The following is a 14,890-nucleotide window of genomic DNA, read 5'->3' on the forward strand; positions in this document are numbered from 1 at the left end:
ATAATTACAACTTTATTAGGCTTGAAATCACTACTTTTTTTAGCTAGAATTTACTATTTTTCTATAGAATTTACTACCTTTTTAGGATCGAATTTAATTCTTTTTTTGGCTGAAATTAAACAGTTTCTAGGCCTAAATTTAATATTTTTTAAGCTCAAATTGAGTACTTTTTTGGGTTAAAGTTACTACATTTTTTGGCTTGACATCACTACTTCTTTAAGCTAAAACTAACTACTTTTTTTAAGCTAGAATTTACTACTTTTCAATAGAATTTATTACCTTTTTAGGATCGAATTTAATACTTTTTTTGGCTTTACTTGACCAGTTTTTAGATTTGAATCTAGTTTATCTTTTAAGCTTAAATTTAGTATCTATTAGGATTAAAATTATTACTTTTTTAGGCTTGAGACTTGCTTATTAAGTTAGAATTTACTACTTTTTTTAGTCAAAATTTACTACATTTTCAGGCTTGAAATTGGTACTTTTTAGGTTTAAATTTAACAACTTTTAGGCTTCACCTTGTAGCCTTGAATCGAGTATTTTTTAAAGCTAGAATTTACTACTTTTTGTTAAATCCTTAATTTGACTCTCAAAACTGTTAAAGGACCCTATCCACGGTTATATGCAAAAATAAGTACGCAACAGAAAATAATTTTCACAATGCATCTGAAACCTAATTTTAAAAAAATTGATACAGAGTTGCATTTTCCCTCGGTTGTGGTCTCTCAATCCAGATAAGACTTTTCCGGAGCAGTGCAGCTGCTTTAAGTATAAAAATCCCCCATTTTCGCATCAATCGCCAGTACTCTTGCGGGAGATTCACATTGAAGTGAAAAAAAATAAATTTTCAAAGATGGTGCAAGTTAAGGAGGAACATCAGAAGGCTCTCTGCAATCTCGTATACCGCCCAAATGAGCCAGCTTTTGCGCCCAAAGGTCAAATTTACTACGAGATCCCTGCATCAGCCATGCCGGATCAGTACAAAGGCATGGGGCAGGATCTCGAGACGCGCTTCAGTGAAACGGAAAGTGATAAAGTGCGCGTCAATGTGAAGGAGCTCAAATGGCCAGATTTGAGTTTTGCAAAATCAATTCGTCGTGAGGATTCCTTCAATATTTTCTTCCAACCCCACATTGAGGTTGCTGGGAAGCTCATTGAGATCTTCTACAAGTTGGAGTCGGCTGAGGATCTCCTTGCGTGTGCTGTGTATGCCCGTGAACGCGTCAATCCGTACCTATTTGTCTATTGCTTCTCCGTGGCAATGGCCAATAGGGACGATACGAAAGATATAGTTGTACCAGATGCCCTAATGTCCTTCCCCAACAAATATATTCCCAAATCCACCCTGGCAGAAGCAAAGGAGCTTTGCTACGTTGTTCCAGGTGAACTACGTAAGCCCATTGTTATTCCACGCAATTGGACTGCAAGTGATCTCGATCCTGAACACAAATGTGCCTTCTTCCGTGAAGATCCTGCTATTAATCTACATCACTGGCATTGGCATTTGGTGTATCCTTTCTCTGGACCCATGGAGGTAATTTTTTTGAAGATTCCTTTGGTAGTTGTTTCGTTAACGTAGACTTCTCTTTACTGATTTACTCTTTACTAATCCATTCAAAAGATCGTCAACAAAGATCGACGTGGGGAACTGTTCTACTTCATGCACAACCAAATGATCAATCGTTACAACTGCAACAGAACCTGCGTGGGACTCCATCGTATTGTACCCTACAATGATTTCCCTAATGACATTGCTGAAGCATACTACCCCAAGTTGGACAATCACAACTCCTCCCGAATGATTATTGGACGACAGCGAGGATACCAATGGAAGACTATCAACGGGATAACAAGTCCAGCTCTCACAGTACAAGACATGGTAACGTGCGTTGAGAGAATCAAAGCTTGCATAACGCTTGGATATTGTATTCTACCAAATGGAGAGAAGCATCATCTAACCGTGGAGAATGGTATAGATGGATTGGGAAATATGATTGAGTCTTCAATACTTTCGTGCAATTCCTTCTTCTACGGAAGCTTACACAACAATGGGCACATGATGTTTGCCCAAGCAGCCGATCCTGCAGGTGTCAAGTACCTGGAAGGCAATGGTGTTATGGCAGACACAGCCACAGCTATGCGTGATACCGTTTTCTATCGTTGGCACAAGTTCATCGATGACCTCTTCTGTGACTACAAATACACCCTTCCGCCCTACACTGAAGAAGAACTCTCCTGTCCAGGTATCAAAGTGGACAAAGTTAATCTGATTGTTAATCAAAAGTACACCCAGGAGGTTTGCACATTCTGGCAGTGGGATGATGTAAATTTGGCTCTTGGTTTGGACTTTAACGGCGACGGTAGTCATCCGGTTTACGTGCGCTACTGCCATCTGAACCATGAGGACTTCATCTACAAGATCAACGTTACAAACTCAACGGACAAACCTATTAAGTGCACTGTTAGAATCTTTATGTTTCCTTTCAAGAATGAAAGTGGAACAGAGTATGTAACTGATATGTATCGAAGGAATGCAATTGAGATGGATTGGACAACGGCTACTTGTAAGTATTAATTTACGCTTTAGATTTTCATAAAACTTCCTGATTTTTACAAGCAGTTACTTTAACTTTCTGAATAAACTGCCTTTGCAAAAAGGTTCTCAGATTTGAAATATGCAAGAGTTTCAACAAGAGGGTGAACTCTTTACGGAACTGTCTACAGACTTTTTATGTCTAAATTCAGCTTAGAATATTGAGTACTCAGGAAGAGGGGCTAACTGCATAGAAAATTCTGGACAAGGTTGTTTTTATCAGGCTGGTTTACGACACAAGAAGTCTGTCGACTCTTTTGAAAGGAGTTAACTCTCTTATTGAAATCCATAAAAAATCCTTCCTGATATTATTATTCTTTCATGTATTAAAGCATCCTAATTCGGATAAGCTTTTAAAGAGGGAAAAACTCAAATCCTTACGTTAAATAGGGCACATTTAGTGACCTGTTCGCTTAGGAACTTTATGAAAATTCAGGACTTTTAAAACGGAGTGTAGAAGAGCATACTGAAAAATGGTTGAACCTATGTCTTACATAGCTGTAACTAATCTAGACTTTATTCCGACCTAATCCTACTTCTTAAGTAACAAAATCTTAAAAAGCCTTAGTTTCCTAAAAAGTTGCCTTATTCTTTTATCCTTAATAAGGTTAGTAAGTCTAATGATGCAAAGTCTTCAAACGAAAAAAAATTAACATGCCTTAAATCCCAAGTTTCTTTACAACAGTACTTCTGCTACATCAACCAAGTTTCCTTATTAAACTACTTCTAGTACCCCTAAAACCTTACTTTACATGAATTATTTTTTAATTGATATTTTCAGTCCCACCGGGTGAAACAAAATTCTTCCGCAGCTCTAAGGATTCTAATGTGACAATCCCATTTGATAGAAGCTTCTCAACTGCCTGGAAGCAGGATGCCCAGACAATTCGCTCAATGGATGCTTCAGTGTGTGCCTGTGGACTTCCAGCTCATCATCTACTCCCCATTGGTACCCCTGAAGGCTTCCCCTGTCAACTATTTGTAATGCTAACACCCTATGAAAAGGACAAGACAAATGAGGACATCAATGTAGCCTGCAACGATAATTCAGTCTTCTGCGGTATTCGCGATAGGAAGTACCCGGATAAACGTGCCATGGGCTTCCCCTTTGATCGTGTTGTTCCCTTTGCAACTATTAAGGATTTCGTAAATCGTGACAACATGAACCTAACGGACTTTAAGATCAGACATAAGAATATCGAAATTAAGGGACCTCACTGCAGTCCTGATAGTACCGACTACTAAATTGACTAACCTGCAAAACTTTTGATTTAAATTAAAAAACAAAGACGACCCTTTGCAATGACTATTGATTATTCTTGAAATTATTTTTTATTATATACAGTTGAAGTCCTCATCAACGAACAATCGGATGTACTACTCTCGCGTATTAAAAATAATACGCAAGAGTAGTACATCCGATTGTTCGTTGATGTGGACTTCTACTGTACTACATAATCCCTATCTAGCATTTAAAAAAAAACCGTTAAATCAGCTACGCTTTAGTTTTAAGAACATCTTAAAGAGGACAATATTTATGAGGAATGCTTGAAATACATATAAATTATCGAATAAATTAATATTGCAAGTCAAAAAGCATGAATGGTCTTTCTTTTTCCTCTTATTTTTCATTCTTATTCGTATTCTATTACTAAGATTTGCATAACGCATAAAAGACAAAAATTGGTAGGTATTTAATTGTTTCTTTTTAATGGAAAATTTTTAATAAAAATGTGAAGTCAATGTGTCCGAAAATGACGTCATCTTTTTTTTTAATCAACCTTGACTAATATTTTAATTTATTTAGAAAAATCTACTTGATTGATTTTGACAAAAAAAATTAAAAATCATCCTCAAAAGAAAATTTAGAAAATTGTTTTGGTTTCGATGCAATCAATTTTTTTTTTGAATTATTCCAAACTCTTTTTTGTCCAGAATTATTATTTCTGAAAGTTTCATTTCAATCTCTAGAAGCCAGCAGAAATGGGCTACGAAGGAAATGCCAATAGATGTCGTCACATATCTTTAGCCCTCTTGCGGGAGAACTAACAATAAGATTAATCGTTAAAAAAATCATTCAAAATTATAGATATTTATGTTTAATTGCAGCTATTTTTTAATTTAAGGAAGAAAAATGAAAAATAAAAATATATCAGAGATCTAACTCTTTTAGATATTTGGTTCTTGTTTAGATGAAGAAAGAAACGAAAAAAATACTGTGATAACGTCATCAAGAGAAGACATTTCAAACTAAATGACCGCCCAATGTTTTATTTTTGGAATGATATTTTTTTAAAAGCGATATCCCCTTAAAAAAATCCCAATGAGTTGTTATACCAATTCCCCCAAAAGAGCAGCAAGGAAAAATTATGACCACGATATTTTGTGTCCAATGAGAAAGAAACCTGATCACCACCTGATTTTGATCGAAAAAGAATATCAACGATGGCGCGCTGATGGCACGACGGAGGATGGCGCGGGGTCGAAAGCAAGGTGAATAATTAGATGAATAAAACTAATCAATTGATCGTTTGAGTTGGTTGTAAAGAATCCAATTTTCAGTTGTATTATTGTTCGACCGCACAAGATGGTGTTTTGTGTTGTCGTTTGTGTTTCATCCAGAATGGGCCTCCTTAATTTAATATTGTGCCATAGCATGGTGCGCACGGTGTCTGCGGATGGAGAATTTGAGACATTATATGAAGAACAGGTCCCTCACACTTGGTGGTGGATTTTTCTGTCTTCGAGAGCATTTTTTCTGGTCCACCAGCAATCTCTTTTCTCCACTGCGATACCCAAGAAAAAAATTCGTAGATGGTATGTGCCCCCATATGCTCATAAATCTCCTGAAAGTTCTGGGGTTCCTCACCTGGGTCACTATTTAAATTAAACTCTTTGGTACAGAAATAAGGGGCGCGCGATAAGATCTCGTTTGACTATCTTGTCGAATTAAGAAAAAAAAAACATCTCCGTGGAACCGCAGAGAATTTGATCTGCTTTTCCCCAGAGCTGCGTTCACAACGTTTCTCATCTCCCGGAAAAGTGTCTCACACACGCAGAGTAAAAGAATTTAAATTCCCAAACTGCTATGTGGCATTATTTATCTCACCAGGTGATTATATAAGAATGAAATCTCCAAAAGATCATTGTAAATTATTGTCCATTTGAGTCCTCCGGAATATTATATTTCTCCTCCCCCCCCTCCTCTCTTTTCCATTTCATTTCACATTTATATCGTTTTATTCGTTCACATCGCGATGGTACAATTTTTTTCCAGAGCGATCTATGCTAATTAGCTGCTAAACACAAGCCCACAGGTTAGCATTCCGCGCGGGTTCTCCTGGGGACAATTATTGGAAAAATTTATGGGAATCACTTGATCATCAATGCGACTGTTTATTTCACTGCTTTCGCTTCAAAATTAAATTAAAACCATCCTTGGGTGGCTGTCCAAGAACAAGTTGCAGTGCCATTAGATTGAAGATTATACACGAATGGGGATTTATCTTGAGAGACAAACCAACAAAAAAAGATCTTATCGCGAAAGTTTTGCATTCAAAGTGATCTTCTTTTGCCGAGGAGAGACATTAAATTTTTCTTGGGAGGGAGAAAGGATCGCGAAAGTAATTAAAGATCACAAGAATAAAATTTTGAAATGTAATTTTATTGGTTTTGTTGAAGTTGCAAATACTTTGAGAATTTTACTGCAAGAATTTAATTGTTAAAGGATTCTTTAACTTTCTATTAATTTTTTATGATCAGAAATTTTACTTCCTTGACTTTACAAAAGCTGAGCTTTCAATAAAAAAAAATGAAATTTAGAACATCTTATGCAGAATTTCAAGACGTTTAGTTATTGATTTTTTAACTTTTGGGTGAATTGTGGTCAGAATCCTCTGCAGAAAACTTAATAAAGATTGTCTTGAATTTAGTAGGTACAAAAATAAATCAAAATTAGTAAAGCTTCATATTCTATCGAGCTTTCTAAGTTGGTATAGCACTATGGGAAAGATTGTGAGATTATCTCAATATCACAGCATTATTGATCGCATTGCAAGAGCAAAGAATGAAAAAAATGGTAAATCGAATGGCGATGGAATGAGATCAGACGCAGCATTTATTTGCTTTTCATTAAGTTAACACAAGAGCAAAACGACGTGTGGCACAAAAGCAACTTAGCATCAACCATTAATTGTGTGTTTCAACCTCTTGTGTAAAGCGTGAAGTTCCTTTTTTTGTGGTATTTGTTAACCTCCCCACCCCATTTGGAAACTTATGCTCGCACAGAGATTCGTGTTATCTTCCGTTGGGATACCTCAACACTGTATTAACACCAATGTTGCCATCGCGCGGTGTCTCCCGGTGAGACACAACAGCACATAATATAGCTTTTGAGAGGGGAAAAAAATAAGAGAAGCAACCAAAAGCACGGAGAGAGCGTATACTACAAGAAGATGCTTCGGTTCCAGATTCCTATCGCACTTGGTGAATTATGAGCTTAACACCATCGCCACTTCTTTGCGTTTTGTAGCGTATAAAGCAGCAATTGGCGCACAGCATCCGTTTTCGCATTTTTCGGGGGCGCGCGCTTTTCAACCCAATTCAAATGGCGACGGTTATTTCAAATAGACGCAGCTATGCTATGTATGTAGGTATTCTGTGTACCCATTGACATGTGATCAATTAAACACACTTGAGCAATATCTCGAGCCACCATCGCTACTGCTGGAGTCTTCTTTTCTCTGTGCGCTCACAAGAGACACACCATGTCATTCGTGTTGAAGCTCTTCCCCTCAACCACCCCCTCTGTGGGACTTTTGGTCACTCTCTGGGCATTGCACAATATTATCGGGTGATTGGCAAAATAGACGATGGAAGCTATGTGTTGGCACAGTGAGAGCTCGCTTTCCTGGGCACAACGGTGGCAATTATAGATGGTGCGTGGAGCCACATAGAGGATGGATCAACAATCTCTCAAAATCCACTAATTATCCCCTCGAGTGATGCGAAGCAACTTTACGCGATCAACAGCTGTGATCTCGTGATCATCCAATCGCAGCTCCATGATCGCATTGGACACTTTTCACAGCTCCCCCAGTTTGTGCTCTCGGCCATAGTTTTTCTATGCCATGCCATCACTTGAGGCACCTCCCACGAATGTTTGCATCGTCTGATAGTAAAACTCACAGCAGTGAGAAAAATATGGGAGGTAACGCAGTGAGGTCTTTTAGTTTTCCTTTTATTCATAAATGTTATTTTCTGATTTTTTTTTACAAATTAGGTGATGAAAGGGTTGATGAAAGAGTTGTTGAGCTCTAGGGAATCAGAAAAAATCTAAAAGTAATAACTTTGTAGGACTTTTCAAAATTAGCTCAATCGACTTTGTTTTATTTCGTTTATAACGATAATTTTGGAGATTTTTCTAATTGACTGGCCTAACACACTAAGCTAATCTACTCTAACCTGTCCAAGTTTATCTTAGCCTAGCCTACCTTCTCTTAGCCTTAATTAGCTTTGTCTAGCCTTGCATAGTCTAGTCTAGTTCGATTTCGCCCTGCCTATCTTTATCTAGACTTTCCTAGTTTTGCTGTAAGTGCTCTGCCCTAGAGTAAGATACTCTAATCAACTGTACTTCAACCTATGTACCTATGTATATAAGACTTCTTAAATTTTTATATTATTTCTATAAATTTTTTTTAAAGTTTATATTTTTCTTAATAAATCCTAAAGTTTTTCTTAAGAAAACTTTAAAAAAAATTTAAAGGAACTTCACTTGACTAGTTATTTATAGTAATTATTTCTAGAGAATCAAATTACTATTATTTTTTTTTGACCTGATTAATAGACTTTAACGTTCTGGAAAATATTAGTAAATTCAAACTAACGGCCGTAAGTATGTTATCAAAAACAATAAGATCGAATTCTTTTTCTAAATAACAATTTTCTTACTAGAAAGAAAATTAAATAATATATTTTTTACAGTAATTCATTTCCTTAATTTATCCGAAATTTCAGCGACAATCCATATGTAGTTTGATGTAAATTTTTGATTTTTTAACAGCATATTTTAAAGAAAAAATATCTTTAAAAAATCAATTGTGAAAATGTTATATTTTTTTTAGAATTCATGTTCAGAGTATAAATTCTTTAACCAATTATTCTATTATTATAATAATAATTTTCTTCTATGTAACTGTTCTAGCTTAAGCTAAATATTTTCACCTGCTTTAGAACGTTCTAAAGAGACTTCTAAAGTATCTTGAAGCACGTCGAGAATTCCTCCATATATACAATGCCGATAAGTGCAATGGTTGATTTATTGTGGGTAATCCAATAAATTAGGCTTGTGTGTGAAAAAGTACCATCATTTCTTGGAGTGGAAGAAATCATTTCTCTCACCTTGGTGCTGTGTATAGTTGGTATATTTATATACTCTCTGTGTGTGAAGAAATTCGATAAATGATCTGTGCAAAAAGGCGAAAGACTTGCAAAAGTATGGGAAATATAAAATGGCAAAAAGCGCGCGAGATTTTCAACTAAGGATGATGCGGTATAAGGGACTCGGTGCTGGCCAAATCAGCAATGCGGAGGGAGCTTGCGAGAAGAGCAATAGGGCACAATTAATTCTTCACACCTGCAAACGAGTGCATCAGCATAATTTTGTGTTGAATTAATATCATCAATTGAGGTGCTCGAGTGCGCCATGTGAGAAATATGAGTCCATCTCACGCAATATTTGCCACGCGGAGAGCTGCATAAATATTACCTTCGCACCAAGTGACAAATCAATTAATCTGTGTGTAGAGTGGAATTAGAATCCATTTTGCGAATTAATCGATACAAATTAATTGCCGCATGGCGCTCTCACTCCTCCACCGCAACACCGGCGAGGATCGATGCGTTTTGTTTCCCTTATGGGTCCCGTGCGGTCAGCATATATGTATATATAAATATATATAGACCCGCGGCGCGAGGAAGACAAGAAGGTGGTGTGGTATGGAGATTTTCAACACGCGACGACATATCATTCGTCATTAAATGTTGGGGACTGTACACAACGCAGTGAAGATGGTCTTGTTCGGGATGAGATATATTAATATGCGACTCGGTCGCCGCAATTCATCATACAAATCTCTCTTTCCCCTTGATTAACTGCGCACACGGAGAATGCACATAGATCGCCATTGGATGCCAAAACATTGTTGGATAATTAACCCCTTGTGGCACTATGGAGAACAGATCAAGATGGAAGCAAAAGGAGATTTATGCTAAGAAAAAGATGAATCACATCTGGACTTTGTTGCACATCTCACAGGTAAGATTGAGAGTTATATGAAATGCTTGAAAATGGAACCAGTTTAAAAATATTTTTAGTCTCATCTAACATAGTTTATTGGACATTTATTTTATTTGCACTTTTTATAAAATACGTTACAATTTCATTGTGATCCATAAAAAAATGATTTTTCAAATACGTTAAGGTTTTCCGATGAGAGATTTTTTCAGAATTTATGAGAAAAACATTAACAAAAGATAAAATGTGCAACGTTAGAAAAAGAAACGTTAAATGACAAAAATGTCAAAAGTTAGAAATCAAATGTCAAATAATAAAAAAGGAAACGTCAAATGACGGAAGACGTTAAATAAAAGAAAACAAATTTTAAGTGTTTTAAATTAACGTTAAAAAAAAACAAGTCAAACGTTAGGAAACATGATACAAATGGGTTAAAGAAAACGCTTATGTATAGGGACAAAAAATTGCACAAGAGGGAGGAAAAGAATTTGCACCAAGAGAGAGAAATTGAAGATGGTCTCCATCACGTGGATGGTCGCTCTCCCACAATGTGCAGCTCTTTTGGTGTGTGGAGCATTGCTTGCACACATCAATATAACTTAATTGCCTGACCTTTCCCATCGCACATCATATATAGCTGAGCCGGAGATGGCAGAGGCTAGCTTCGGATGGGGTCAGGAGATCGACTCCGTATCGCCCACACTCATTCTTTCCCTCAAAATCTAATTAGACCCACATAGTGCCCATCGGAACATCGTCATAATCTAATGGGGAAGATGCTCTTTGCGTGTGACTTTTCATGTCTCCTCTCGCTTTCCCCCACGTCCTCTCGTCGCACTTCCGCCCAGATTTGCTGAAGAGATTTCTCCCAGAATGATCCTCGTCGTTGAAACAGTGACAATTATTATATTCTCTTAAAGATTCTCTCATTGAATTGAAGATTGAAGAATTTCTCTTTCAATCTTCATCTATGATCTCATTTCTGCTTTGCAAAAGACCGTTACAATTCAAATTCAAAAGAAGCTGCGTCCTTTTACAAAAAGAACAAAAAAACAGAGTGTTCCAATTGAAGTGCATTTCAGTGCAAAATCCAGATTGTCATGCATTGCAAAGTGATCATGCTAATCTTTTGCTTTCAATACTTCAACATATAGTCTACACGTAAAATGCCAGACAGAGAGTAGGTACAACAGAAATCATCCACAGTCACACTTTGAAGCAGAGTCTGTTGGATCCCATGGTGTGTGCACCACACTGTGGAAAGAATCCCACAATTGTCCGATCATGGACAGATTGAAGGTTCTCTCAGCAAATGCTGATGGGGCGTTCCATGGCACATGCTTCAAATATTTTTGGTTGTGCGCGAACACTTTTTTCAACTCATAGATCACACGATCTGATGGGGCTCACGATGATGAAAAAGAACATGGAGTGCGAACAATTTGTTTATTGACGTGATTTATATATTGATGATTTTGACAAAATTATTAATGATGTGCTCCCCACGGTGAGAATCGGTTCAATCGCGCACTATCATCAGTTCCTCATTGGCGTTGCTTTTCTCCCCTTTTTCATGTACTACATGCGGCAATGGTTTTCCCCCTTGTCAGCCACATAGGCCCCCTTCTTTACTTTTTCACGCAGAGATTTTTTTAATTTTTAGAACGATTTTTGTGTGAATATTTCAAAGAAAGTTTTTTTGTGAATACACTACCCTCAAAAAGTTCCCTTGAAGGAAAATTGAGGAATTTCCTTAAAAGAAATTGAGGAATTTTCTTGAAGAAAATTAAACAATTTTTAAGAGAAAATCAAGGATTTTCTTAAGTAAAATTGAAGATTTTTCTGATATTAAAATTGATAAATTAGTTGGTATACCACAATCGTAGCATACCAAGTATTTACTTAAGGAAAATTGAGGATTTATTAAAGGAAAAAATTATTAATTTTCTTAAGAGAAATTGAGGAGTTTTTTTTTTAAAGAAAATTAAGGATTTTGTAAAGAAAAATTGAGGATTTTGTAAAGAAAAACTAATTGAGGAATTTTCTTAAGGAAAACTAAGGGTTTTTAGAAAGAAAATTAAATTTTTAAAAGTAAATTGAGAAATTTTCTTAAGAGAAATTGAGAATTTTTTTACAGAAACATTGAGGAATTTTATTACATAAAGAAAATTGAGTATTTTTCTTAAGGAAAATTTCAACTGATTTTTACTCAGTTTGTGCTTAACTATTTTTTTCAAAAACCCACCAATTCTAGATATTTTTCTAAAATTTTTCAGAACAGGCAGATTTTTGAAAATCGGTTAATCATAAACCGTAAGACAGTTAAAATTTTCCTTCAAAAATCCCACAACTTTGGCTCTCTCTGAAACTTTTTGCGGGTAGTGTAATTTATGTACATAAACTCTATAGAAAAACTCTTTCCTCCGATTTATTTTTCAACATAATTCGAAAATATTGATTTATTTCATCGACAAATTAATCTCATTTAGCAGATTAATTCAAAATGAAAAACAAAATGTGTCGTATCGAATAAATTCGAAACCAATTAATCCAGCTTAAGGTCAATGAATTCATTTGCCTTTAAAATTCTCCGTGAGACGTTGGAATTGTAAATTTTGTTCTGGATTTCGTGTGGTGAAAAGTCATCAAAGTTTGTTTGAAATATTTCCACTGCTGTATCGAAAAATGACCAATTTTCATGATCTCGAAAATTTATTATGTGCCATGGTAGTCGCATTAAATGACACGCTGTAAATCTTGTACGAGATGTGTTGAGCCCCCCTTTTTGAAGAAAAAAAAAACAACATAAAACATGATCTCCAATGTATGCGACAAAGTGGCTTTTGAGCATTGATGTTTGGGCACAATTTCCCGGACGATTTTTCTCTTAATAGATTCCTCCACGGTGAGAAATCCATCTGTGCGTGCGAAGGAACTATCACTGCGAGATGGAGTGCCGCGAAATGGCCGTGTGTGTATTTGAATATCTCTTCGTTTCTTAAATGCCTTTATTAGATGACATTTATCATTCGCCCGTGGACTGTTGTTGATGATTACATTAGACATATTGGGGAATTAGCATGAGTAATCACCGTTTTCAAGACACTCGCTCGCTCGCCGAAGGAGTCAATTTGGGCACCAGATCCGTACTCACAACTACACCATGTGTGCTTCCATTCAACAATCACCCAATACCGTGGTCCGCGTCTGCCTTATTCTCTCCTCCATGTATATTTTAAGCGATTGAGTAACGATTGATTGTTTATCATTTTCTTTGGTTTTTTTTTTCTTCAATGTGTGGCTCTTTTTTTTCCTCTCTGAATTTCTGGATTCCTCTGCGAATGATCTCACAGCTGCGGGCGCCACAGAGAATGGTCCCCAATGCAGCAACACGATGAGGAGGACATTATTTGGACATAATCACAGAGCGATCTGGGGGTTCTTTCGATGGGCATTCTTCACTTTAAAAAGAAAAGAAACGTTAGAAAATCATCCATTGATCTTCTATAGTTTGAGTAATTTTTCTTTATTTCTCGTAGGGTGTGGTTTACATTGGATTAGCAAAAGCTTTGCACTGTCTATTGAACATTCTTTTGATTTAAACAGATTAAAATAAATAAATAAATTACCTAATTATTTTAGGATATTTAAACACCCAATAATCCTCTCTAACTACTCTTTCTTGCAGAGTTTCTTCGCGAAGAATTTCTGCAAAAAAAAGCCCCAAAAATGGAAAGAAATTTCATGCAATTGATGGTGAACTTTTGTGAGTTTAAGAGCCCGCTGACAAGGAATCGTAAAGAAAAATTTATCTATATTGTCATGTGTTTATCACACACTTTGGCTCTTTTTTTTCTCGCGTATAAATTTCCCATGCAAATGATGCGCTAAATAGGAGGGAATTTTATGGGATTTTAATGGAGCATCGTATGGTGTTTGATCATAATTTTTCCACAATATTGACAGACTCTTTTTTTTTCACGCGTGGTGCGAGAGTGGGGAGAGGAAAGCTCAAAAGGTGCGTAGTAGAGAAGAAAGGTGATACTGTTACAACGTAAGATCAGTTTGGAATTTAGCACCTCCACAGCACGGAGAATTTCTTTCAAAAAAAAATTAAGAGAATATTCTCAAATATAATCGAAAGTGAGCCCCATTGTTTGGGGGGGGGAGCATCTAATTGAATCTAATGCAGCCATGTGATCCTCTTATCGCCTTCCAAAAGCATTCCATACATTTATGGGTGAAAAATCACTTTTATTTGAGAACTCAATTCACACACAAATTTTCAAGCGCGCGCGCCTCGTTTTTTTTTCTCTATCGCAGGAATTTCCAATAAATCTCATCGATTGGTCCAGTCTTTGCCATATCTCCTATAACATCTCATTGGATTTTAAATCTCTTCTTCTTTTTTTTTTGCCCTGTGTGTCCAACATGTTCAACCACACTGTGTGATTTATGCGATTCAAGATGCATTTTCATGCTAATTTAATTAAAATCTTCTCTATGTTATTTGGGAGTCATCATGTTTTGGGACAATTTATGCTTAAGCACCATCGAGCTCTTTCACAGTGTGATACGATTAAAGATAAATCTCCCCTCCCCCCATGCCTCCCCTTCTTGAATTCCACAGATTGAAAAATTTATCAGGGAGAAGAATAAAAATTCAAACCACGAAGATTATCTCGAATTTTTTGGAATGATCTCTGTGAACGAATTTCAGATCATCTCGTTTTGCCAAAAAGTCAAGCAGTTAATTGCGATGGATAAGGATCACGCGAGAGACAGAAATACCTATCTTGTGGTGGAATAAAAATTGAGATTTCGTCGAAAGCGACAGATGAAAAATCACAAAATGCAGATTTCTGAAAAATTCCTCTTGAAAAAAAACCGTAGAAAATTCATGTAAAGTTAATTCATGACTAAATTGCCCACCATTTGACTAAATTAATTTGCTGATGATCCATAAATGTAGGCCTAATGAATGACTCTTCTAATTGGCACAG

The 14,890-nt window shown here is 36.3% G+C and overlaps 1 protein-coding gene across 1 annotated transcript; it reads left to right on the forward strand.

Annotated features, from left to right (window-relative positions):
* Window positions 1–807: 807 nt before the first annotated feature.
* On the forward strand, window positions 808–4,192 carry LOC129795503 (phenoloxidase 2-like). The gene is made up of 3 exons (XM_055836850.1): window positions 808–1,534; window positions 1,622–2,564; window positions 3,375–4,192. The coding sequence occupies exons 1-3, from the start codon at window positions 854–856 to the stop codon at window positions 3,836–3,838; spliced, it is 2,088 nt and encodes a 695-aa protein (XP_055692825.1). The 5' UTR covers window positions 808–853; the 3' UTR covers window positions 3,839–4,192.
* The last annotated feature ends 10,698 nt before the right edge of the window (window positions 4,193–14,890 follow it).

Source organism: Lutzomyia longipalpis, chromosome 4, assembly GCF_024334085.1.
Source record: "Lutzomyia longipalpis isolate SR_M1_2022 chromosome 4, ASM2433408v1".
Taxonomy (NCBI): Eukaryota; Metazoa; Arthropoda; class Insecta; order Diptera; family Psychodidae; genus Lutzomyia; species Lutzomyia longipalpis.

Excerpts from the sequence above, each read along its gene's own strand:
- LOC129795503 (XM_055836850.1), top strand. The coding sequence starts at position 854 with ATGGTGCAAGTTAAGGAGGAACATCAGAAGGCTCTCTGCAATCTCGTA. Across the intron at positions 1,535-1,621 it reads CTTTCTCTGGACCCATGGAG|ATCGTCAACAAAGATCGACG; the intron begins GTAATTTTTTTG and ends TCCATTCAAAAG. Across the intron at positions 2,565-3,374 it reads GGATTGGACAACGGCTACTT|TCCCACCGGGTGAAACAAAA; the intron begins GTAAGTATTAAT and ends TGATATTTTCAG.